The 26,614-nt window shown below is 48.6% G+C and overlaps 1 protein-coding gene across 10 annotated transcripts in view; it reads left to right on the forward strand.

The window, feature by feature from the left end:
• Positions 1-26,614, forward strand: part of Ppp2r5c (protein phosphatase 2 regulatory subunit B'gamma) — a 148,809-nt gene that overhangs the window by 32,682 nt on the left and 89,513 nt on the right. For 5 of the 10 annotated variants that reach the window (XM_021179521.3, XM_029484947.2, XM_029484948.2 and 2 more), the window contains exon 1: positions 8,562-8,795. The exons of the other annotated variants lie outside the window; for them this stretch is intronic. In XM_021179521.3, coding sequence (XP_021035180.1) covers positions 8,702-8,795 — 94 coding nt within the window. In that variant the 5' untranslated portion in view covers positions 8,562-8,701. Of the gene's footprint in view, positions 1-8,561; positions 8,796-26,614 lie in introns of those variants that run through there. 10 annotated transcript variants of the gene reach the window in all.

The raw sequence follows: 26,614 nt of genomic DNA on the forward strand, positions 1-26,614 counted from the left end.
CAGACGGCTGGACCTGCAGCCAGGCCCTCCCCGTAAAACCTGACCAGCATCTCACATCTCACGTTGTGAGCGTGTGCGTGCGTGCGTGCGTGTGTGTGTGCCTGTACTTTATTCCTTAGACATTCACCCTCTGTCCTCTCCTTCCACCTTAAGACCTGGTTCCCAGACAACCTGCTCTCCCCTGTGGTACCCCATGGCCCACTGCTCCTACTGCCCAGTGTCTCCTGAACTTCCCTGGCTCAGGCCTTACTTTACCTCCTCTTAGAGCTGTGGTAAGATGCACACAGTGAGCCCATCATGTGACCTACACACCACAGGTGTGCCTTCTGCAGCCTACGGGGTCCCAACCTGACCCTCCAGGCCCATGCATACCTCCCCAGACTGAATCCCCCTCGCAGAAGCTTTGCCCTGCAGCAGCCCCCTGGCCTCCTGCAGCTCTGCTGTCTCTGGGTTCGATGACTAGGGGTCTCCTCCTGCATTGTCCTCCATCTGGTTCCGTTTGCTTTAGCAGGAGGCCCTCAAGGCTCTCCAGCACAGGACTCCTTTCTGAGGCTCAGTGATGTCGAATTGCTTGTGCTGACACTTCCTTACGCGACAGCGGCGGGAGAAAGTGCTCAAACATGCTACCCCTTACCGCGTGCCGGCCATCTTCCCGAGGCTGTCTGTGAGGGAGGGCGGGCCTGTGTGTCTGTTATAGCTCCAGGAAACACTTGTTGCATTTGCTGGAGGAGGGAAGAACACTGCAGCTCTGGTCTGTCCTCCCCTGTCCTCTCAGGGACTGCTGTGACTGCTGTGGTACCACCTCTCAGGATGCTCAGGATACCCAGGGTGCCCAAGATGCCCAGGCATAGGCTCTCTCATGGCTCCCTTCTCCTTGCTCTGCCTTGGGGTTCTTGAAAAGGAGGTCAGCAGCTCAGCTGACCTGCTGTCGGGATGCTAAGGGTGGAAGCAGACCGTATAAAACAGTTGGTGTGGAAACTCTGAGACGCTTGAATCCTTTCTGTAGAGTTCATGGGTTTCCTGTCTTCTCAGAGCAAAAAAAAGCTGTGAGCACCTGCTCTGGTCTGAAAGGCATCCCAGCCCAGCTGCAAGGATTTAAAGTGAGCCCAGGTCTGCGTGCAGGAGCTGGAGTAGGCCAGCTTTGTTAGGTAAGCTTTGTGAGCTAAGCTCTGGTGGCTCTGCTCAGTCACTGGAGACTTGCTCGAATCAACAGGGCCACCCGAGCCTGTCCCTTTGTCCTTGATGCTGGCAACGGACTTTTCCTGGCAGCCTTTGAGTAGAGCTGCGCACTGGGGAGCTTTGATCTGTCTAAGGAACGTCTATTTTGAACTACAAGTGAAGGCAGAGGTTTTAGGTTAGACTTCTTCCCCAACAGGACCCATAACAGCTACATTCACACAGGTGCCAACACTGGCCAGCCTGATGCCACACACACACTGCCACTGCAGTACCACACACAGACTTGCTGATAAATGCCCGATTGGGGTGGACCAGAAAGGAGAAACAAACAAAACCTTTGGCTGGATTTAGAAATCGAGATTTGAAGGTTTTGTTCAGAAATACTTCGTAAAATTAAAATCAGTGGGATGTATTTACAGGCAGGTGTTTTGTTTGTTTGTTTGTTTTTAGTAGAAAACAAAACAGCAACAGAAGAGCAGAGGATGCAGGCTGAGTTCTGGTCTCTTCCGCAGTTGGACGCTGCCAGAGCCTTCATGGACCGCTCCAGCTCCCCTGGCACTTGTCCTGTAGAGGCCTGTCAGTACCAGCCCTGGATAGTGTAGCCGTAGCAACTGAGAATCAGTGTAGACAGTTGTAGCACTGGGCGGGTTGATGGCTGAAGGCCCAGGCCACGGCCTCGCCAGTGGTACGGGAATCTTCTTCACGACCATGGGTGGTGCTCTGACTGCTGGGATGCGGCAGCATGTCCTCCCTCTTAGTCGTGCACTGCCAGGAAGAGATGTGAGTGTAGTCAAGGCACTCTGACCAGAGGGGGGGCTGCTGAGTGCTCAACCTGTTCTTGCCATACACTGACAGAGCACCCTCCAGGCACTACACACTGTCTGAGGGCTCGCCTGCGGGTGGGGGTGGGGGTGGGGAGTCACGCCCCCAGAGTGGTCAAACCTGGTGGCCACTCCAGGGTTAGTCTCCATATAGGTTCTATAACTGGCTCTGCTGTGTCCCCAGTCATCACGTGGGGTCCTTCTGGTATTCAGTTGGTGGACAGAGGCATGTTCTGAGGAGAGCAATGGCTGCACTTGCCTTCTGCTGACCTTGTTGGGACTGGGCTTAGTGGCATCCTGCCTGGGTCCTGCACTTTGGGTTTGAACTCAGCAAGGGGATCATTATGGTGTATCGGAACTCCTAATAGCATTCTGTTAACTGATGGATCAGTGCCTTGTTCAGCCATCATCAGGGAAACTTCCTCCTGCAGCAGACAGGCGTGGCTGCAGAGACCTACAGTCATATATGGCACACACAGGATCACACAGGCATGCTGCCTCATTCCCAGCCAAAGAAGGAAGCTTCATGGGCCATTGACGGCTCCCTCTTTTCAGTGCCCCCGCCCCCCCCCCCCTTCAGCTCTTTTGGAGCAGACGACTTTAGCAACGCTGACAACAGTGAGAGCTCTAAAGAGCGGCCAGTGCATCCGTGCCACCCTCGGTGGCCTCCCAGACACTGAGAAGTTATGTCACCTTTTCCACTCATATTTCTAATTCTTACATATGTATGGCTGTATAAACTTTCACAACCTTTCTCAGTCCCTTTGACATTAAATTAGTTTACAGTGTCTTTTGAATCATAAATGTCATATTCTCAAAGAAATTTCTTATTAAGGAGTTGAGAAACTCCTCACTAAAAACTCTAAGACACCCAGAACAGAGATAGAAGACAGCGCTGAAGAGAGGAGGGTGTCTTAGTCAGGGTTTTATTTCGGAGACACCTCGACCACAGCAACTCTTATAGAGGAAAACATTTCATTGGGGCTGCCTTACAGTTTCAGAGGTTTAGTTCATTATCAATATGTCAGGAAGCATGGTGGCATGCAGCCGATGGAAACTGAAATTTCACACTGGGTGGGGCTTGAACATAGGAAACCTCATAGCTCACTTCAACAGTAATGCACTTCCTCTAGCAAGGCCACACCTACTCCAACAGGGCCACACCCACCTCAACAGGGCCACACCTATTCCAACAAGGCCACACCTACTCCAACAAGGCCACACCTCCTAACAGTGCCACTCCCTATGGGACTAGCGTTCAAATGCATGAGTCTATGGGAGCCAGACATTAAGTCAAACCACCACAGCGGAGCAGCCAATGCTCTTGGATTGGAAGCCTAGGGTTGTTAAGGGATCAGTGCCAGCCTAGGGACCTACAGATGCAGGCAGTCCTACTGAGAGATGAATGGTGTTTCATCTAGAAACAGAAAAAGTCATCTTAAAATCTACTGGGAAGACCAAGACATCCCAAATCTTGAAAAAGGAAAGGGCTGGCACCTTATGCATCTTGATTTTAAAGCAACAAAGTTACAGTAAACAGGATGACTGTGGGTTTCCATAACAACACCCAAGGCTAAACCAGCGTAGAGAGCCAGGAGTAAAGCCAGCTCAGAGCGGGAAAGTACTGGAAACTGGAAGTCCACAAACATAATTACCTCAAAAGGCATCAAAATCCTAAGTGCTGTCAACCAAAAGTATAAAAAGTCTTTGAAGGAACTGGTGGTGGGGAGTTCATGGTATTAGATTCCAGTGAATTTTTGGACACGTTGTTAAATATTATAGATAATAAAAGACAAACTAGGTAAACTGTGCTATATCACACTTAAAACCTCAGTGTGTGTAAGGGGACACCGTCGGCAGAATGGGCAACCTACAGAGGAGAGGGAAATATTTGCAAATGACAAGCCTGATAACAGATTGATATCTTGACCATATGAACTCCTACACGTGGACAACAGCAAAACAACTTCATTTAAATATATAGAAGACTCAAGTGGACATTTCTCAGAATATACACTAATGACCCATAGGCCCAAGCATACAAGCTCAGCATCACTAATCATTAATGATGCAAATGAAAACTACCTCGAGATTACACACAAACCAGTGTTGCTGACGGTAGAGGACTGGGCCCTTGTGTGCTGTTGGTAGAAACATCAAATGGTACAAGAACTGTAAAAACCGTATGGAGATACCTCACAGAATTTAGAGTGGAATTACTCCATTCCACGTCAGGGCACACATCTGAAAGATTCTAGACCACTGAGGTGTACATGTAAAAATGGTTAGTTAGGATGGGGCTGGCATGGTGGCTCAGGAGATGACACGTGGTAGAAGAAAAGGTCTGGTTCCTGTAGGTGGTCCTCCGTTTCATGGCGTGGTGTGGGTGGGTGCACACACCCAGTTAAATGTAATAAAGAATAGATTTTGTGTTACGTGTCATATTTCAGCCCAGTTGTAAAATATGTTCTTAGTGAACTGTTTCATCCATGGTTATTTTATTTCTAGAATGGGTTCTTATAGCCCTGGCTGTCCTGGAACTCACTCTGTAGACCAGGCTGGCCTCGAACTCAGAAATCCGCCTGCCTCTGCCTCCCGAGTGCTGGGATTAAAGGCGTGCGCCACCACACCTGGCTTAGAATGGATTCTTAAAGTAAAATTACTAAGCAAAGCCTCTTGGTGTCTGTTGCCTGACTGTTTTCTAAGCCAGTGAGCAGTCGACAGCTCTGTTGTCAAAGCTCCGGCACAGCGTAGTTACTGTTCTCTGTATCATTAGAGTTGGGTGGATAAGATGGCTCAGCGGGCAGAAGTGCTGCTGTCACCCCTGGGCTCTGACCCCTGGGACCGACATAGCAGGAAAGGGGAACTGACTCTTGAGCTGTTCTCTGACCCTCACATTTGTCCCTTGACATGTGTGCACTAAATAAATACAGATATTTGTAAAAAAAAATTATCATTGCCCTAATAGATAAACACACTCTGCCATGCAGTTTCTGATTGTTCATAGTTTTGGTTTTTACACAAACTTGATCATTTAAATCCTAAGGGCTTAATGTTTTTCTAATAAATTTTATTAATCTGTATTTATAATATTTTCTTTGGTTGGAGGGAGATGTGAAAAAGGTCAGGGTTATTTGAATTGGTCTTAATTCTGGTGAGTGGGTATTGGTGGCACACGCCTTTAATCCCAGCACTCAGGAGGCAGAAGCAGGCAGATCTCTTGAGACCAGGCCAGTCTGGTCCACAGAGTGAGTTTCAGGACAGCCAGGTCTACACAAAGAAAGCCTACCGGGAAAAACAAAAACCAACAGAATAGATTCTTGTAAAACACAGAGTAACTGTTTTCAGATCTGCTCAGCGTCTGTCGGTGCTTTTAAGAGTCCTGGCCTATAGCTGTAGGGTTGATCCCTCATCTTGTCTGAAGATCCCTCTTGTAAAAGCTGTGGGGTTGGAGAAGTTGTGACTTGTCTTGGTTTGCTTGTCTCATTCCCAGCGGATTTCTTTTGGTGCGAGGAAGGGCTTGAGTTAACTGCGAATCATTTACTTGCTGTCTTCTGGGGGCTGTTTATATGATTCCCCCCATCCGTCGACTTGGTTTATTCTTCATGGTCTGAGAGCATTTGTTGGTGTTGGGTCACTGCTCCTGTCCCCTGCTCTCCTGTGATGTATGTCTAGTCATACTCTTGTTAGTCTGTTGACTTAGGTTGGTGGCACTAGCCTCTCTCTTCAGAATTGTCCTTGCTGTTGTCATTTCGTTTTCCGGGTGAATTTTAGGGTAATCTCATCATTTATCTTGAAAAACTGAAGAGGCCCACCTGGAGTTTGAGAGGAAAAGAGCTGGAGGCCTTTAGTCAGCCACTGGCCCAAGCCCTTCCCTTTACAGTTGGAGGCCCCCCCCCCCACCTCAGTCCAGCTCAGGAGCACACCTCCTGCCTTAGGGCTGTTTGTTTATGGTTCTCTCTCTCTCTCTCTCTCTCTCTCTCTCTCTCTCTCTCTCTCTCTCTCTCTCTCTCTCTCTCTCTCTCGGTTTTTCGAGACAGGGTTTTCTGTGTAGCCTTGGCTGTCCTGGAACTCACTCTGTAGACCAGGCTGGCCTCGAACTCAAAAATCCTCCTGCCTCTGCCTCCCGAGTGCTGGGATTAAAGGAGTACACCATAATGCCTGGCGGTTTTCTCTTTTTATATATGCTTACTGTGTATTCTGTCCTGAGTTCCTCCTGCCTCAGCTGGATGCTGAGAGTATGGTGTGCCCGCCTTATATCTAGTGTGGCATGTTTTATAGTCTTAGAATTCTTTAAAAACTACTTTATATGCCTAAGGTTTCCAAGAGTATGGGAGAAATCACTAATAAGGTTTGAAATCCTTTGATGTAAGATCATTAGGAAAAATACATCAAAAAGTGTCTTTGCTCTTTTGCCTTTGAATTTGTCTATGTTATATAAAGCTGTTAGGCATCTCCTCTCCTGCCTGTCTGTATTCCAGTTCATGAGCATAGCTCTAGGGTGTGCTAGCCCCCATCTCACCTCGGATGACATAGGAAATTATTGGCAGGCAGAAGTGTCTGTTTGTGGCCCCTTAGCCCCTTCCCACATTGCTGTTTGTGTCTGCCTGAGTCCCTCTGGATCACTCCTTACTCAGGAGGTGACATGAGGGAAGTGACGTTTGCCCTCAGCACCACCTGCAGGTCTTGAGAGGCAGTGGGGGCGGGGAGGTTGTAGGGATGGAGTTAGTTGAGAAACTCCTGGAGACAAGTGGGCAGGCAGAACCTCATTTACATTACCTTGCTATCCAAGCAGAGGCTGCTCCTGTCGCCCACAACTACAGTGCAGAGAACACCATCAGGTGGCTTCCACTTGAGGAGTGTTAGAGATAGTACACTAGGACTGAGGTCACTCGCCTGGCAGGCCTGAGGCCCCAGGGCCATCCCAGCCCTGCAAGCTCAGCCCTGCCCCCATGCTCTGCTGAGCTGTAGAATCCCGCAGCATCTTTGGCTCTGAAGGAAAGAGGATAGGGATTCAGATAGATTTTTTTTCTTCCTGTTGACCTTAGCGGCTACTGAGAAGGTAAAATCTGTTCTTGTTGGTGAATGGCTGTAAGGGTTCGTTCATTCACTGCAGTGTATCAGGCTAGACCCACAGAAGTCACGGAGCCATGTGTCAGGCGTGTTTGGGAGTTAAAGGCGTTTATTTGTCCTGTTCTTGAATTGAGCATTATAAAGTGGCACAGCATAATTCCAGAGATGTTTCTCCGAAGTGAAGACTTTTCAGTCCTGAAAGCGGCCTCCTCACACTCTCTCTGCCTCCCTGCAGACCCGCAGCAGGCATTGTCTCGCCAGCATCCTGACAGTGCTCTGACTCCGAAGGGCTCTCTTCTCTGAGAATAGTTTTTTTATGGTAATTCTTTTTTGTTTTTAAGATATGAATAGTAGTATAATAAATGAATAGAAAAATCTCTTAATTAATTTAAAGAAAGCATAACTTAAGGAATCTAACATAATAACATTTTTAAACTACAAAAAATAGAATGGGCCAGACAGACAGCTTAGTGAGTAAAGGCATTTGCCGCCAATTCTGAAGATCCAAGTTTGATTCCTGGGACCACATGGTGGAAAGAAAGAACTGATTTCCCACAAGTTGTCCTCTGACCTCCACATGAGCTGTGAAAACACACACACACACACACACACACACACACACACACGATGAATAAATAAATAAATTTATTTAAATGTAAAATAACCAAACCTGACCTTGCGTTCTTATTCTTATGCCCCCGCCTCTGTTTTGTGCCTTTTAAAGGTTTTCATAGCTGTGGAGTAGACACACCTTCGTCTGTGGCACTTCCTGACTATTAACTATTAAGCAGCTCCTCCACAGATTTTTAACCCTCATTTTTCTGGGCTGGGGGCGGAAACAAGGTCTCAGGAAGAAGCGAGTGTCTGATTATAAATCCCTCAGTTGCCCTGGTGATAGTAAGGAGGCTGAGCACAAGGCAGAGCCCAGACCCGTCGGGGTCGGTCGGAGCTTTTAGTATTTAAATAGATAGCCCCTTGCTTCCTGGAAACTGGGGTGCCAGCATGCTCTGCTCAGGCTGAAGGTCTAGCTTAATGGCAGAGGTTTGCTTAACGAGTACCAGGCCCTAGGCTTATCCCCTAGTTCTGTTTAAAAAAAAAAAAAAAAGGAGGAAAAAAACCCTAAATGAATAAAATAAGAGCTGAGAGGTAGAGGGCACAGGACAGGTTGGTGTAAGGCACCACTGAACTGGGGGGAACCGGTTTGGGGAACGATAGATCTTGGAGACCTAGCGTGCCTGTGTTCCTTTCTTCTGGCTGCTCTCGGCGTCATTTATATGCTCTCTGATAGGACTGCGGCCCCTGGTGCCACCCTCTGAGAGCTCAGATTCTTACCTAAAAGTTAGTGAGAAATGAAGACTGTGGAAAGCCGGAAAATGCCCAGGTTTTTAATGCACACACACTGACAGCCAAACAGAACGCTCTTTCCGCTTGCAGGCTTTTTTTTTTTCCAGTGTCATTTTAAGTTGCAGCTTCTGGCCAATCAGCGAGCTCCATGCCTAGTGACATCACGAAGCAGCCAGTTCCCTCCAGCTGCAGAGAGCTTCAGTTTGTCTTTTTTTTTTTTTAAACTAAAATGGAGGCTGGTTTCTTGCCTTAAGGAGTACAGCGCCCTTCCCGCTGGAGCCTAGATGTTGACATGTAATAAAGCGGGCAGCGGGATGGTGGTGGATGCGGCCAACTCCAACGGGCCTTTCCAGCCCGTGGCCCTTCTCCACATTCGAGGTGAGTTATTGTGTGTGCTACTGACCGGAACCTTCCGTGGGTAGTTAATAAATGGCTATTGTGCTTTGGATAGGAAAAGCAGGAAGTCTAACCAGCAGAGTCCCCTTCACGTTGACGGGACTGCGCCTGGGCAGGCCAGGGGTGTCACCTCCGATCGGTGGGCATTTTACACATTACTTACGGGGCCTGAGGCTCAGGAGGCCTTGCACGCAGAGTTCAAAGCTGGTTTTTCTGCTTTCTCGCTGCTCTCCCATCCCCCTTTCGAGGCTGTGCTGATGTCAAAGGATGTGAAGTCACTGCCCGGGGAAGGTCTTGGGTGGGGGAAGGAAAGAGGCGGGCCAGGCGGGCCTGGCTAAGTTGTCTGTTCAGGGAGTTTGAGTTACCTTGGTGTTGGTGTTTGGTAATACTGCAAGGGTTTTGCCTCGGTCACAGCTCTGAATTAAGGATGAACTGCAGGCACAGAATGTGCAGAATTGATGAGAGGAGAACTTCATTTTGGAGGATGTGTGCTCTAGCCATGCAGCCTGAAGGGAGCTAGGCTCCTGCGTGAACCCCTCAGATCTGCCGAGATCTGCCGGGGTTCTAGTTGTTAACTGCTAGGCTCTTAGCTTTACAGCGGTGCCTGTGCTTTGCATTGACAAAGGCGTTGTTAAGATTTAAAAGGGCAACAAGTTTTCAGTGTGTATGTAGGTCACGGAATGGCCGGCCTGTAGGAAGCAAATGTGTAGCTTTCTCTCCATCCTCCTTGAACTGCTGTAGAAGTTGGCTTCCACAGTGGTTAAATGTAAGATGGCCAGGAAGAAGCAAAGGGTGACCACAGGTGCCTCGGCTGTACAGGTGCCTCGGCTGCAGAACCCAGGCAGCAGTATGTCTGTTGATTCTGAGCCATTGGCTAATGAGCAGTAACTTGACTGGATTGCAGGTACAAGTCCTATATTAATACATGTAAGGAGGTCCCTTATGGGTAATTTTTTTTAATTTTTAAGTTTTTATGTATGTGTACATTTTGCTTGTGTGTATGTATGTATGTGGACCACATGCATGTCTGCTGGTGCCCAGAGAGTCAGAAGAAGGCTTCCTGTTCTCCAGAAGTGGACTCAGGGATGCTTGTGAACCACCACGCAGGTGCTCGTAACTGAGGCCAGCTCCTCCCCAACAGCAACAAGTGCCCCTCACCACTGAGCCCGGTCGGCAACCTCAACAACCCCTTTGGTTTGTGAGCCTTCTGGTGCTTATTAGACACCTGATACTCTAGTTCTTCTTGGAATTATGAATTTGTTCAAAAATAGAATCATTTGGTTTTACATTTTATAAATAGAATGATTAATTTATGGGAGGCCCTGTTCCACACTTTCCTGTGCCCATCACAGAGTGTCCTCCTCGAGCTGCTCAGTGTCTAACTGTCAAGGAAGGTGATGCGCCTGGTCCTGAAAGGGACTCAAGGTTTTCAGAAAGAAACCTGTAGCCACCTAAAAATGGCTTGTAATGCAAACGGCTGGAATAGCTCCTAATTTTAAGTCTGAAGGCATACTTGATTTCCTCATAAAGACTTCTTAAAGCAGGCATAAAATGACCTGGCTATGTGAGCCAAGTGCTGAAGCTCATTGAAAAGGACTACAATACAGCCCCTTCCCCCAGAGTCCCCTGCTGGAGAAGGACAGAGGACAGACAGGAAGAGACACCTGTGGGCAGGGAGCCCTGGGGAGCACAGGAACTGGGGTGCTGGGAAGGAAGGAAGAAGACACAGGAGAGGGTGGCCTCCACCCCACGCCTCCTTGAGGCAGAGGGATCTTTCACTCCAAAGGGAATACAGCCTGCCCAAGACCACATAGCCCTCAAATGGTAGGACTAGAGTCCAAATCTAGGCAGCTGTTTTTTATCTTGTTTGCAATCTTTATAAGTCACTTTTGGAGAGAAATTGTGGCTGTTGGCCGAGTGTCTTGCAAGAGGATTACAGTTTGCTGCCCAGGGCCTGGCCGGGGCTCAGTTCAATGGCCCTGTTTTGCATGACAGTCGTATACCGAGAGTTCATTTCTTATTCATTTTGCATACCTTCTGTTTGGCAAGTTTGACAACCACACTCTAGGCTGATCCTGACTTGGTCCTTGAGCAGATGCAGTGGCCTGCTTTCCCTGTGGGTGGGGGCACTGGGGTAGGGGCAGTCAAGTCGCAGTGAGTGCTGCTGCTCACCTGACGTATGCTCCCAGTTAGTTCGGTAGCTGGTGATGCTGACAGTGATTAATGTGGCAAATTCACCATTCCCAAAAGTTCAAGTGTCAAAGGGAAGACGGTTTAACCACTGCAGGCCTGACTGCCTTTGGGGGAGAGCGATGGCTGTAAATTTAGCTTGATGACACAGCTCCTGCACTCACAGGCTGTCCAAGAGAGCAGTCTCCCGAGATGGAAACACACTTTGTGATGTCCACTCTACTAGCCTGTGGCCACATGTGACCATCTAGCACTTAAAACTCTTTTATCTTAGATAAGTGTCAGCCAGGGTTGTCAAATTGGACAGCAAAGGTCTAGTCTGGAATTGGCACTCTTTCAACTAAAGTCCAGACTAAATATTTTTGGCCCTGAGCAAAAGCAGCTACAGCGGTAAATGAAGAGGCCTGCCTGTCGACCCACAAAGTCTTATTTACACACGCAGGGAGCAGACTGGGTCTGCTCATGGGTTCTTGCCTCCAGACCTGTTCTTGCTACTCCTGCTTGTCTGAGCTTGTGTGAAGACCATGGATCCCTCCTGCCCTCCGTGGAGGACCCATCTCAGAGCTAGGCTTCAGGCAGAGACAGCTCAGCCAGGAAGATGCCAGCCACCAGAGAAGGAAGCAGGACAGGCAGTCTAGAACCTCTTCCTGTTGACCTGTATTCAGGGCCATCAGAAAGTCTTGCACCTGATAACCTTGTGCTGATTCATTTCTTAGAAACTTCCTGGGTGACAGTGGGGACACCCAGCTGGAAGCAGGAGAGCTGGTGGTCCTTTTTAAAGTAGCCTCTTTCTCCTAGGAAGTGGGGTCTAATGAAGAGAGCCCCTCTCTGTCGCAGATCCTCGCTGGGTCATGGGTTGGTGGGCGTTCTCTCTGCCAATAAGAACTTAAACCAGGCAGGAAGCAAGTAAAGCGGATGAGCCCTGGTCTCTATTTCCTAGCGCGACAATGTGACCATGACTGCGCAGTGTGGGTGGGAGGGTGCACTCAGGACCCACTGCTACCCACATTCTCCAAACAGGGAAGGGAAGCTGCCCGCCTGCCCGAGTGAGACTGTAAAGTAAGGATGCCTTTTCTGGTTGCCTGCTGTTAACTGCATGAGCTGTCTGTCACTCACCCTGAGTGGCAGAGTTTAGGAATGACCAGTACACCCTTCCTGTGCATGTGTGTACCTTGTGGCATCCTGGGGAAGGTGCGCTCTAGTGTCTGCATGTGTGCGTGCGTGGGGGTGTGCACGTGCGCGCTGCCGGAATTAGTTCTGCCCTTGGAGTTGGGGAGAAGGCTACTCACATGGTTGCTTTATAGTAGAAGCCTTTTCTGATTTATTTTTCCATTGAGACATGTTAATTGTGTAGAAGAATAAGAGGGAAAGCTGAGGAAAGAATGAGAGAAGCATGGCAGGTAATGATCACCTGGCACCCATGGCACCCATGAAGCCCAGGGTTCAGCCCCCAGCTTCTCATGGAGCACTCTGGCAGTGGAGGCAGGAAGAAGAGAAGCTCTCTCAGGACAACAGCCCCGGCTCTGGAAAACCTGGGTTAGGTGACCGGGAGGGCTGGGTGGGGCGTTTGGACCTAGGAAAAGAATTGGCGGCAAGTGCGAGGCTGTAGTGCCTGTGCGTCCTCACCCCACATGGATTTGTTCTGTGTTTGTCCCACAGTGCCGTGCTGGCTCAAGGAGCACTGGCTCACTCACTCGGGTCTCGCTCTCTCTCACTCTTGCTCTCTGTGCTCCAGCCTGCTGGGGAGCAGCTATCCTGCTGTGTCTGTCTGAACCTCACTCCACCCAGCCTGGGGGCCGACTATGTGGGTACTGCCTCGGGTGTCTGTCCCAGAGCAGAGGCAGGACCAAGGCCACATCCACCTGTCCCACTTTTCCTTTTGAGTCCTTCCAGTGCCAAAAGATATTATTCCACACACCCCCCACCCCGCCCTTTGAGAGACCAGGGAGCGCCCTCTGCAGGATTACAGAAATGCAGTAAGTCTAAGACAGTCAGAGCCCAGCACAGCTCCTGTCACAGAATCACGAGGTGAGGGGACAGTCCCCTTGTATCCCTACATGCTCACTGTCTCCTGCACATAGGACTTTGTGTCCTGTGATGCCTGGGGAGCAGCAGTTGCTTCTTACCTGAGAGAGTAGGGCTTGCTGTGGGTTGTACACGTTTTTTTGGTTTTTTTCCGTATACATTTTAAGATTTTTGTATATGTGTGTCTGTGTATGTGCATATGAGTGCTGGAGCCCCAGGAGACCACAAGAGGGCACCGGACCTTCTGTTCCTGGATTTACAGGTAGTGTGAGCCACTAGACACTGGTGCTAGGGCACAGACTCAGATCCTCTGCAAGGGCAGACGGGCTTTTAATGACAGAGCCCTCCCTCCAGCCCAGAGCTGTTTCTTAAACCACGTGATGGGATGTACTCCTAGCCCGCTGGAAGGTTAAGGCAGGGAGGATTATTTTAAGATCAGGGCCAGTCTGAGGTGCATAGTCACTTTAAGGTCAGCCTGGGCTACGTAGCAAAAACAAACCAGTCAGGCTCAAGAGATGGCTCCGCAGGTAAAGGAGCCACCAAGTCTGGTAACTCAACTTCAGTCCTTGGATTCACACGGTGAAAGGAGAGAACCAGTTCCTACAAGTTGTCCTCTGACCTTGACTCTCTCTCTCTCTCTCTCTCTCTCTCTCTCTCTCTCTCTCTCTCTCGCTCTCTCTCTCTCTTAAAATTTTTATAATGTAATTTTGAAAACATTTTAAAGTCTTCCTTTTTATTTTTGTTTTGTTTTTGTTTTTTGTTTTTTTGTTTTGTTTTTTGGTTTTTCGAGACAGGGTTTCTCTGTGTAGCCCTGGCTGATCTGGAACTCACTCTGTAGACCAGACTGACCTCGAACTCAGAAATCCACCTGCCTCTGCCTCCCGAGTGCTGGGATTAAAGGTGTGAGCCACCATCGCCCAGCTAGTCTTCCTTTTTAAGTTTGACTAGAGATTGCCCAAAGCAAGCATAGTCACTACACACTGAGCAGATAGAAGACTGGTTTTATTTTAGGTTCGTGAATTATCCATAAATCAAAAAATGGTTCTAGTTTAAGAATGCAGGCTAAAGTGTCATGGTTAGACGCTATGAGTAAATGCAGATCAGCTTCTTGTTTGTGAAAATACCAAACTCAGGGGCCCAACAAGATGCTCAGAGGGAGGGGCTGATGATCTGAGTTTTGTCTCCGCAACTCGTGTGCCGAAGCAGAGAATGGAATCCTGAAACTTGTCCTCTGCCCTCTGACATATGTGCACACATGTTCCGAAATATATTTAAAATGTTATTTTAAAATATCTACAAAATGAAGCTGTGTTGGAGTGGTGCTGATCTGTAATTCTGGTGCTGCAAGACTGATGTCAAAGGACCAAAGACTCAAGACTAGCCTGAGATGCTTGTAAGTTCAGGGCCAACCTGGGGCTACATTGTGACACATACCTGCAGTGAAACCTGCTAACTGTGGACTGCGTCAGTTGGGGAGCCCAGTGTGCTGCAGGGCCCTGGTGCTGTGGACGTCCTTGCTTCTCTGGGTGTGGTAAAGATGGGATTTTGTAACTTACTGTCAGGGAATGGAGACTAAAGTGTCTATCAGTGACGCATCAGGATGTCTGCACCTTGCTCGGGTAGTAAAGGGGCCACTAAGTCTAAAGCAGCATGCTGATGCACAGAGTGGAGGATGCAGGGAAGGAGACACCGCAGTACCCATTCACTGGGACAAAGGCTTTACATTCTTCAGGATGTTTGAGGGACGAACTTTAGAGACGCTGTGCCTTAGGCAGAGTGTGACAGACCTGTCACAGCACAGGAATTGCTCCCGACCTGGTCACAGCTGCCCTGTGTGTTGGCTGTTTTATCCCCTGGTTGCTAACTCACAGCGGCCCCACGGCTCCCCGTGTATTTTGGGGTCCATGCTTGATTTGATATTGACAGCATTCTTACTGGCCTTACACAGTAACTAGCTGCCCTTAAGGTTCTCAAGGAGATAAAACCAAGGTTTCCTCTGAGCTTCAGGGTAAGGATAAAGACACGGGATTAGATCCAAAACCTTGGTTATATCAGGCAGGGGAGCCCTTCTCTGTACCTAGAAATAGGAAAATTAATTGATTTACCTTTTCAGTGTTTGTGAGAGGAATAAACAAGTAAATATAAGCCAGGAGCTTAGAATGAAATGTTGTGAGTCTCTCCACATGTTAGTGGTGGCCATGGGGACCCTTTTGTGGGGTGCCTGTGGTTCTTTCTAGAGCCCAAGAGCTAACCACAGTTACAGCTGGGGCACCTGCATGTTTGCTCTCCTTAAAGTTCAGTTGAGGTCTTTTTGCCTCTGGCTTCCCAAGCCTCTTCATCTCTTTCTGTGTTGCCCCACTAAAGCAGCACCTTCAGTGCCCTGTGAGTGTGTGTGAAATTATCTCCTGGGTGATCCCAGGTGCCACCTCCATGGTTTCTGTGGAGCATGTCCTAACCCTGGGGGAGCCTTTTTTGGAGGGGCGGGGAGGGTTTCAAGACAGGGTTTCTCTGTATAGCCCAGGCTGTCTTGGAACTCACTCTGTAGACCAGGCTAGCCTTGAACTCAGAAATCCTCCTGCCTCTGCCTCCCAAGTGCTGGGATTAAAGGCGTGCACCACCACTGCCTGGCTGATTGGTCCAGCCTTTTTTTAATTTTGTCAAGTCCAACCTAAAAACTCGAACTTAGGTTTTTAACTGTCAAAGTAGAGTCTTAGCGTTAACAGCCATAAGACATGTTCAGTTTTGAAGTCAGTGATGCCGATTGTGACCGGATCGCACACGTGTCATTTCCCATGTCATTTCCCATTTGAGCTTTGAGCATAGTGTGCTCGTAGTCGGATGCTTTCGCTGGGACTCACTGCTTATAGGGATGCATTTCTTTTTTGTTGTTGATTTTCCCCCCTTTTTTTGAGATGGGGCTTACGTTGCCCAGGTTAGTCTCAGACTCCTGGGCTGTTTGAGCCTCCCTCGTGTCTGGGACTTTGGGCATATGCCACCATGCCTAGCTGGTGCTGTCGTGTGTAACTAGGAAGCTCTGGCTCTCTGCTTTCCCTTCAGCTTGCTTTCAACTTTCTCCTGTCAGACTGGGCAGCATTCGAGCTAAGTGATATCTCAGGTGTAACCTTAAGTCTTATTGTTTTAATTTTTAATATCGTGGTGCTTTAGTAGAGCTTGATATGTTAATATTTTGGGGATTTTATGATTTGCATATGACAGCTTTCATCATATGCTGAATTTTTTTGTGGTTGTGTTGCTGGTTGTGTTGCTTATAAGTGGTATTTCTAAATTGTGGTGTTTTAACTTATGAAACCCTGAGGACAGTAATGCTCCATTCTAGGGAGCAATCATAACTCTTGCAAAGTTGCTGACCCTTCAGTCTAGCGATGAGAAGCAGTGTATGTATTGTAGCTGATTTCTGCTCCTGCACAGCTACAGAAACGAGTCTTCCAGCTCTGTGTAGACCACATGCACCTGCGAGCCACATACTCAGAACTCGGTGGTTGTGACAGCCCTGTAGTCTACACACCAGGAACCCCAGAGTCGCAGAGCTACCATCAAGGGGTCTCTCTGCGGGTGCCCCTTTCAGATAGTCTAAATGCTGTGTAGACACTGGCTTGATGGTGAGACAGTGATGGGTAAACAGCTGCTTTCATAGAAGAAGGTAGCGGGGCCCAGCTATCGGCCACCACGCGCTCTGACATGCACATGCCTGTCTACCTTGATGAAGGTGACTTGTTTTAGAAAATCCCTCCTCTGACACAAACTTTCTCAAGTCTGTGTGAGGAAGTGCAAAGCTCACAGAGGCAGCTCAGCATGGCCGCCTAGGCATGGCCGCAGCGCTTTGGCTCTGCAGAGGAGACGCCCCCTCTTGGTAAGTTGAGCTGCAAGCTTACTTCTCCAGCCACCTTCCTAGGACCTTCCTTCACTTCTACTTGAAACACCAAAAGTCACATTGTGTTTAGGACATGAACATTTGGGCACAATTCCTCGGATATGCAAGAAGCGAGCTTATCGGCTCAAAGGAAACGGTCACAAGACTACTTTTGGCCTCGTGTAAAATTAAAGCTTTCAAACCAAGTGTAGATTGATGAAAATTTGCATCTGCATGGTAAGTATGAGAGCTCCCAGGGAAGGCTGCCCTGCTGGGATTGGTGGCATTGTTCAGTGACAGTGGGACGAGTCCTAGGGACCAGCAAATAAGCGCAGCGCAAGGCATATGCCAGCAATTGGAGTCAGTGAGGGTGCACTGCAGGCCAGAGGAGTTTCAGGTACCTGGACTTCATCAGCACAGCTTCAGATCCACAGTGCAGCTAAGACTTAGAGGTGGTATTTGCTGGCCAGGTATAGTGGCTGGTGCATGTAGGAGGCCGAGGCAGGAGGATCACAGTTAGCTTCAGGCTAGTTTGGACTACAGAGTAAAACAGTGTCAAAAATCAGCCAATCAGAGTTAACAACCAGCCAGGCCTGGTGGCTCACGCCTTTAATCCCAGCACTTGGGAGGCAGAGGCAGGCGGATTTCTGAGTTCGAGGCCAGCCTGGTCTACAAAGTGAGTTCCAAGACAGCCAGGGCTATACAGAGAAACCCTGTCTCAAAAAACAAAACAACAAACAAACAAAACCAGAGTTAACAACCAAAGTAACTAAAGCTGCAGCTGTCACTTCCTGAGTTTGAATGTCAGATGGAAGAGCATTGGAAATGCTCAGGCTGCTGAAGTGAGCATGTGTGTGTGTGTGTGTATGTGTGTGTGTGAGAGAGTGTGTGTGTGTGTGTGTGTGTGTGTGTGTGTGAGAGAGTGTGTGTGTGTGGAGAGTGTGTGTAAGAGAGTGTGTGTGTATGTGTGAGTGTGTGTGTGAGTGAGTGTGTGTGAGTGTGTGTGTGTGTGTGAGTGAGTGTGAGAGAGTGTGTGTGTGAGAGAGTGTGTGTGTGAGTGTGTGTGTATGTGTGAGTGTGTGTGAGTGAGTGTGAGAGAGTGTGTGAGAGAGTGTGTGAGAGTGTGTGTGTGAGAGAGTGTGTGTGTGAAAGAGAGAGAGAGTGTGTGTGTGTGTGTGTATGTGTGAGTATGTGTGTGTGTGTGAGAGAGAGAGTGTGTGTGTGTGTGACTGTGTGTGTGAAAGAGAGAGAGAGAGAGAGTGTGTGTGTGTTTCCCATACTCCTCGACAAAAACACCTCACCACAGGAAGTTGAATACAGAGGCAGCCATGCAAACCTGCCTGCCTTCTGTTAAGTCTCCTGCAGAGACATATACAAACGTGTAGGATAGTACCGTTCACCCAAATTTAAAAAAATAAGTTTGTTTTAGTAAAGGTGTGCTCTGCCATGAAATAGGCCTATTAATAACCAATTTAAGGAGAGGGTGACATTTTAAAAATTCTCCTCCATGGTCGGAATCTCTGGATGTAACCCACCCAATCAAAGCTCCTTTTGGTCTGTACATAGAACCTGACACTGTAAGTGAGTAGGTGGGTTCTGACACCACAAAATCAGAAAACCTTATCCCAAGAATCTCTAGCCCGGCTTCTTGCACTTTTCTTAATCAGAACTAAAACCAAATCTCCCTTGCCTTCTGCATCCACCTGCACAGCAGAGTGCTTGCCATGCGTTTGCAGTCTGCTGTGGGCGCTTGAAGGCGCTTGCCCGTGTGTGTGTGTGTGTGTGTGTGTGTGTGTGTTTACTTACAAACACAAATATTATAAAAGTGCTTTTATTCACAGAAAGTTTCTAGTCTTTTTATTCTTCAGTTAGTAAGGAAAACAAGCAAAATGAAAGAAATTTGAGAAAACAGACCTTTTTGTAAGTTTGTAGCGAGCGATGCTCTGAGCTGCTGGCACCTTTATGACCGGCCTCATGCAGTTTATGCATTCAGGGAGTAAACACTGGGTTGAGTCTCCTGCACCTTCAGTAAACGTGGTTTAACATTTTTGGGCTAGGTAAGCATTTGGAAGGAGGAGGCAAGTGTGTAGCGTTTGCCACCTTCCAGAGCTTGGTGCAGGTTCACTTGGTCATTTTGCAGGTGCCGGGGATAACAAGGCAGAGCATCTCTTCCTGGTGTAGCTTCAGGGTGGTGTCCCCGTGTAAGGCCTGGAGATGGGCCATGGCTTCCTTTTCTTAGTTCTTCAGACCTGAGCCTAAGTGGACCTTTTAGTCTTGCGACTGTCAGTGGTCATTTGAAGGACATTTTAATTTTAAAGGTTAGGCCACACTCACTGAGTGACTCTCCTCCCCTCCAGACAGAGCCCTTCCTAAGTTGTCAGATGACATTGTCCAGACATCAAAGCTGTCAGATCTAGGGGAGGGTACGCTGTCCTTTAAGGAGTCTGGCTTAAGTCTTTACCTTCCCGAGTCTGCAAGCATGTTCTCTTTAGAAATGTATTTGACCAGATAACTTCTTTTCTTTTTTTTTTTTAAAGACTTATTTATTTTATGTATATGAGTACACTGTAGCTGTCTACAGACACACCAGAAGAGGGCATCGAATCCCATTACAGATGATTGTGAGCCACCATGTGGTTGTTGGGAACTGAAGTCAGGAACACACACACACACACACACACACACGCATGCACGCACACACACACACACACACACACACACACACACACACACACGAAGCCTCTCCAGCCTTCTGTTTGCCTAGTTTAGTGTAGCAGATCAGAGGGGCCTTTGGCTTATTTGAGTCTTTCCACCCTTTTATTTTTCACAAAGAGACTTCTATACATGAATCGTAGGCTAAACTTGGAGCCACAAAGTAATTTCCGACAACACACTTCTCATTTAAATGTTTAAAAAAATAGAGGAAACTTGAAGAAGCATTCTCAGTAAAGTGTTCTTTGGCAAGAAGCAGGGACTTATCAGCCAAGTTAATAGCCTTAACTGTGGCATCCATAGTAACTAGACAGACCGCCTGGGTAAATATTTACCCATCAGCCCCAAGGCAGAGCTGGCAGTGCGGGGTCCTTCCTACTACCCAGTGTGCCGGGCATCACCACCCTTCATATTGTTTATGCAAAAAGTTTGGATGAATGGCTTTGGTGGCAGCCTGTGGCTCCCAGGGAGAGTAAAGTGACCCTCACTGTTGTCATTAGCACAGGGGAACCTTTTTCATCTTCAAAGCTCCTTGCAGGTGTTCATTAGCCACCGTCCTCTTTGCTGGGAGGTGGTAAACAGGTGTTATTAGCCCCATTTTTACAGTTGTGGAATTCAGAGCAGAGAGTTTGCCAGCTTGCCTGAGGTCCTGGAGCAGTTGGTGACAGAGGCCTTGGGCTTTCTGACTCATAGTTCTGGGCTCACATGCTCCAGACAGGCATGGGAAGCTGCTCTTGCAGGTTCCTTTATCGTGGAGATCTCGGCAGAGGTGTCTGCTGCGTTTACAGTGGTGTAGATTGCGGGCTCCCGAAACAGGCTGGTCAATCTGATGGTGTCATCTAGAAAAAACACAAGATGCAGATCCTGGGGCAGGAAGGTAAGGCTCTTCCCAAAGGCTTGTGGTTATGGTGGAATTAACTCACCAGGGCCTTGAGCGGTGTAGCTGTATCCAGTGCCGGCTGCAGCCTCTTCACAACCCTGGTGCTCATGGTGACCTGCCTGCGTTTGAGTTAAGGACCTCAGCTACCCCGAGAGAGCCACTGTCTACCTGGATTTGTTAAAGCAAAGCTGGCAAGTATCTCATTGCTGAACTTGATGTTATTCCTGGTAAAGGTGTTTAGTGCCATCCTGAGAGTCTGGCAGTGTGGTAACTCTCTTCTTTGTGCCAACGCTAAGTAGCGTGGAATTCTTGTAAAACAGAGGCACCTTCCTCCGGAAGCAGGCTCTGGCTCAGCTCACCCATTTGTTGAAGGAGAAATGGTTGTAGATACAAATGATTCATGATCTGTACCGTGAAGAAATCTCCCTGTTCTGGAATCCTGGGTGCACTGTTGGGAGCATGGTGACCGCTCAGCCTTTTCTATACCAGATGAGCTTGATTGTCACACAGAAACCAGGTTGCTCAGCTTACTTCAAATCCAAGAAATCCTTATCCATGGACGGACAGCAGAACTGAGTCTTCAGCTCCTGCCCATGGCCATGTAGAGTTTGATGTCCTTTAGGCGAGGGTTTAGAAGTCACCAGCATGGCGCTGGGCCATGTGCTTAGTCCGAGACTTGGTGCTGTGTGTATTCTGTGTGATTGCTTTCAGAGGCACTGAGAGGGCAGGCGGCGGTGATTGGTAGCACTAGAGCAAAGGGAGCTAAGTGTGGGGGTGGGAGGTGGGGGGAGAATGGGGGAGCGGTCAGACCAGGATGAGGTTTCGTTAAGTAAGTAGCAAAGTCCTTCTCAGGGCTGATGGCAGAGCAGCACAGGCAGAACAGAGAGCCATGGTGCCCTGAGGGTTCATTATGACTTTGATGACATGCTCAGAAGAAACTGAAAGTGATGCTGACAGTAGGAGAGTGGACTAGGGGGGCGTGTGTGTACCCTGAAGCTTGCAGATATGCAGAAGGAAGAGCTGTGGCAAGAAGGAGGGCGTTCCCTCCTGCTCCTTGAGGCAGATGCACGCTTTTACCCAGTTCATGGCTAGAATACGGAATTGAAGCACCACCATCCTGGCTTTGGATTTGAGACTTGGCCCAGAACCTGTCTTTCCTAGTCCTTCTGGCCAGGCAGGCCCTCTCAGCGCTTGCCCTGGTCTGCCAAGGCAACAGAGTGTAAGCGGAGTGTCCAGGTTGGCCCCTGGTGAGGCTTGGCTCCTGCTCTGCCCTTCTGGGTTAGCTGACGTCTCGGTTCTCTGTTCCTTTCATTGAATGAACCAGCTTGGTGCATGCCCCTGGTAGGCCTGGGCCTTTTCTTTTGTTTGTTATTTTCATGGTAAATGGTAAGATGATTGAGAGCAACTCTGATGAAAAAGCTTGACCTTCACAGCCTCCTGAGGAGGACGGAGGAAGGGCCCCTGTCTTTTCTGGAGCAGGAGGGTGTGTAAGGGAGGAAGTTGGCCCTGGTGGCTTTGGTTTTCCTGGTGCTGAAGAGGAGGCCACAGCAGGGCCGGACAATAAATGGGTAGCTAGATGAACAAAGAGGGGAGGAGCCCAGGTCTGGTAGAGTGTAGAATGGCCGGAAGGGTGTGGCCAGTGGCTGTGGGACTGTGGACTGCGCAGCCCTTGCTGATTTAGGCTTTGCAAGGTATTTTCCACTCTGGGTGTCCTTACTGTTTTGCCGAAGAGTGGCTCTATCTGTACAAAGGCTGCTTCCTTTTGTCCCTGTGCTCTGTGAGCCACATCTAAGGAGCTGTACAGAACCCCAAGGTTTGCTTCTGTTCCTTCCAAGTCATTTTACAGCTTGCTTTAGACCTTCTGATCAGTGTGGAGTTGGCTGTTATCAGATGAAGGGTGGCCTTTAGCCTTTGGCATGTGGACACCCTGTTTTCCCATTGTCATTTCTTGAGATGACTGCTCCCTGCCCCATTGAACCTGCTTGACAGGCTTGCTGAAAGTTGGTGTGCCCTATGTGAGAAGGTCGTTCCTGGGCCCCACTCTGTTCCGTTGGTTTCCACCCTCAGCTCCCAGCCACTTGCTCTTGACTGCTTTGGCTTTGCTCTTAGCTCTGGCCACGGGATGCGGGCTCCCATCTCTCCATCTTCTTCCCAAGGTGGTTTGATACTTTGGGGCCTCTGGCATCTCCAGGTAAATTTTAGAATCTGCTTGTTGGCACACCCTATCTCTTTCCTCTGTTGTGTGACCTCCCCATATGAAGTCAGTGATGCAGACAGGGCCACCCACCTACACTCCCCAGGAGCACCTCCAAGTCTGGGGGAAAGCCTTCCCAGATGTTTATGCCTCTGAAACTTGAAGGACTCATCATGAAAACCTCTCTGGACTTAAATAGTTACAGGTCAGGGTAAGAACTGTGACTGTTCAGCTGCATGGGAAACCAATCATCTAAGAAGCAGATAGCATCACCCTGTGGCTCACACACCCTCCGAGCAAGCGAGCGAGTGCGCGCTGTGTGAAGGGAAGAACTGCTGCTGGTCCTCTGACTGTGAAGGCTGTCCTGCCTGCCTCTAACCTCTCCAGACCGGAGGCCAACTAGAAAGCTGAAGCCTCCCATCTAGCTGGGGCCAAGACGTAACCAGACTCACAGGCCTATGTCCTCTTCAAAGCCACCATCCTCTTGTGTTGGTCCTGATGTAGATTCGGTTCTGTAGTGGTCCTGATATAGATTCGGTTCTCGGTCAGTCTTGCCCATCAAGATGATGTGACTCTTTCAAGATGAAGTCTGCTCATTCCCTGGGACATCAGGGCTGTGACTTGTGCCCACAGACTCTTAGTTCTCCTGGAGCCAGACTCAGTCATGCCCCAACCCCTGTGCAGCTCCATGGCAGAACTTGTGACTACCCAAAGGAAGAACAAGGGCATTGTGTTTTGGGTTCCAGTATAAAGGACTGCCCTTTAGCCCTAGAATGTCCTTTTGGTGTTAAAATGGGCTTTTTCCCTTTTTTCCTTTTTTTTTTTCCTTTTATTAAATCTCACCAGTTCTATGCCAGTGAAGTCCCATAGACCCAAAAGTGTTTGCCTTCAGAGCTGCCACATAATACTTCAACTGACTTCTGCTACCCCAGAGTCCATGTTTTATATGAAATACCCTGACTAAGCAACTTGGTAGGAGCTGAGGTGATTGTGATGGCTGCGGCTGACAGAGAGGGGAGTAGAGGTGCTGACCCGGGCGGTATAGGGTATCCCCGCAATGAAGAGCCTTTGAAACGTTGAAGTGGTGAGTTCTGCCCTTATGAACTTTAAAAATTCCTTTAAAAATTATTCACTGCCAGCCAAACATGATGGTGTACGCCTTTAATCCCAGAGGATGGCAGAGGCAGGTAGATCTCTTGAGTTCAAGGCCAGAGGATGGCAGAGGCAGGTAGATCTCTTGAGTTCAAGGCCAGCAAGTTCCAGGATACCAAGGGCTACACAGTGAAACCCTATCTCAATAAATAAATAAATAAATAAATAAATAAATAAATAAATTTAGGATAGCCAGGATGATATGACCTGCTTCCTAGATGATCAAGTTTGGTGCAAGTGAACAAGATCAAACATTTGACTTTGAATGGGCATCATTATAAAATGGAATGCTAATCCAAATAAAATTATTTTAAATACACAGCAGCTGGAAGGTGTGGTGAATGTTGTCATGCTGTAGATTCGCATTCTGTACATGCAAGGAGACGGTGTGTTGGTGAGGATCTAGGGAACATTCTGCTCAGACATATAGATATTGTCTGGTATGGGGGGAGAGGATGACCTGGGGAGCACTCTGTTCACACATACAGACATGTGTGTTGATGAGGATCCGGGAGCACTCTGCTCACCAGGGTAGACATTGTGATGGTTGGTGGGGACCTGGGAGCACACTGCTCACTTGGGAAGACATTGTGTGTTTTGATGAGGATCTGGGAGCACTCTGCTCACTTGGGAAGACATTGTGTGGATTGATGAGGACCTGGGAGCACTCTGCTCACTTGGGAAGACATTGTGTGTTTTGATGAGGATCTGGGAGCACTCTGCTCACTTGGGAAGACATTGTGTGGATTGATGAGGACCTGGGAGCACTCTGCTCACTTGGGAAGACATTGTGTGTTTTGATGAGGATCTGGGAGCACTCTGCTCACTTGGGAAGACATTGTGTGTTTTGATGAGGACCTGGTAGCACTCTGCTCACATGCAGACATTGTGTGGATTGATGAGGACCTGGGAGCACTCTGCTCACTTGGGAAGACATTGTGTGGATTGATGAGGACCTGGGAGCACTCTGCTCACTTGGGAAGACATTGTGTGTTTTGATGAGGATCTGGGAGCACTCTGCTCACTTGGGAAGACATTGTGTGGATTGATGAGGACCTGGGAGCACTCTGCTCACTTGGGAAGTCATTGTGTGGATTGACGAGGATCATCATTACTAGAAGATGCTGAGCAGGCCACATGCTCTGCTCTGGGAAAGCCACAAAGTTTGGCTTACCAATAAGTCAAGACTCCAAACAGTTGCTTACCTCCTCTCAGAAAGGCTCTCTACAGCCTGTCACGTTACACAGCTGGACATTTTGAAGGCCCATTCAGCTAAATCTGACTGAACTTCATCTCATGGCCCAGTTGAAGTGGCCTGTTCTTTGGTGGCCATCAATGGTAGAGGCAACCATTAGCTCCCGCTGCCAGCACTGGGAAGGAGATGAGGAGTAGAGACCTTAAAACCTCGTATGTTATTTTCAAGTAGGCTGAGTTGGGCTTTCGTAGTTACAGTTTGCGGCTGTAGTGCCTGCCCAGTCACAGGGCAGCCTCTGTAGGGTGGGTGGGTGATAAGGGGTTGGCTGTATGGCTGTCGGGGCTTTCCTGTGAGTGTTCACGGGTCAGACATTTATGAGCACTTTTGTACGTGTTGACAGTTTCAAGTGAGCAGCAAATGGCAGTGGTGCCAGGGGAGTAGCTGTGTGGCACGGGGGTGATGGTGCCATGTGGCACGAGGGTAAGAACTCTCCCAGGGATGTTCACAGCCTGGGAGAAGCCCCTTGAGCTGTGGGGAAGATGTGCACTGCTTTCCCTTTATTCATTTGTTAGTTTTACTTGTTTTACCACAAGTGAGATGCTGTCTTTGCTATGTTGCTATTAATGCCTTGATGTGTATACAAAGCTCACATTTACCAAGGCGTGGGACATTTTGTTACTTTCTTGCTACTTCCATAAGAGAATTTGATATGGCATAAGCAATCAGAACATCTGCACAAAGCTATTGATGAGTGGCAGTCTCAAGTGGTCTGGGCTGGTCTCGGAAATGTCCAAGATGACCCTGCCCTCCTGTCCTCACGCTGAGTACTGAGACTGCAGGCGTGCTCCACCATGCTGAGCTCAGCAGCAGTGTCCTAATGGAGGAACCGGATGGTGTACAGAACCGATTCACGTTTGAGTGGAGTTTGGTTGGATTTTGTTTGGTTGTTGGTTGGTTTGTTCTTGTTTTATGGCATTGGGGGTGTGGGGATGCAACTGTCAATCCATTGTCTGTAAGATGGGAGATACACACACACACACACACACACACACACACTATTCCTATAGAATGTTCCTAAAGTAAGAGAATGAATTTGCCTATTGTCAACATCCAGAAATGTTCTTCTTTGAGCTGCAATCATACGGTGTAAATTCAAAAGTGAAACTTTATAGAACCTGGGGCCTGGGACCCACAGAGAGAATCTAACACTGGGATCTTTAGTCCTTCATCTTACTACCAACGCTGCTGTCTTGGTATTCTGTTGCTGTGAAGAGACACCACAGCCACCACCATACAGGAAAGCATGCAATGAGGGCTGGCTCACAGTTTCAGAGAGTTAGCCCACTATCATCATGGTACTGGAGCGGTTGCTCAGAGCTCTACTTCCTGGTTCACAGCCACAGTGAGACTGGGCCTAGCATGGGCTTTTGAAACCTCAGAGCCTACTCCCAAGTGACACAGTTCCTCCAACAAGGACACACCCACTGCAGAAAGGACACAGCCCTAATCAGCTAGGGACTAAGATGCAAACACATGAGCCTGTGTTGGCCATTCTTACTCAAGCCACCACAGCTGGCAAGGG

This window comes from Mus caroli, unplaced genomic scaffold (genome assembly GCF_978045245.1).
Source record: "Mus caroli unplaced genomic scaffold, Mus_caroli_1 scaffold_14, whole genome shotgun sequence".
In the NCBI taxonomy this organism is placed as follows: domain Eukaryota; kingdom Metazoa; phylum Chordata; class Mammalia; order Rodentia; family Muridae; genus Mus; species Mus caroli.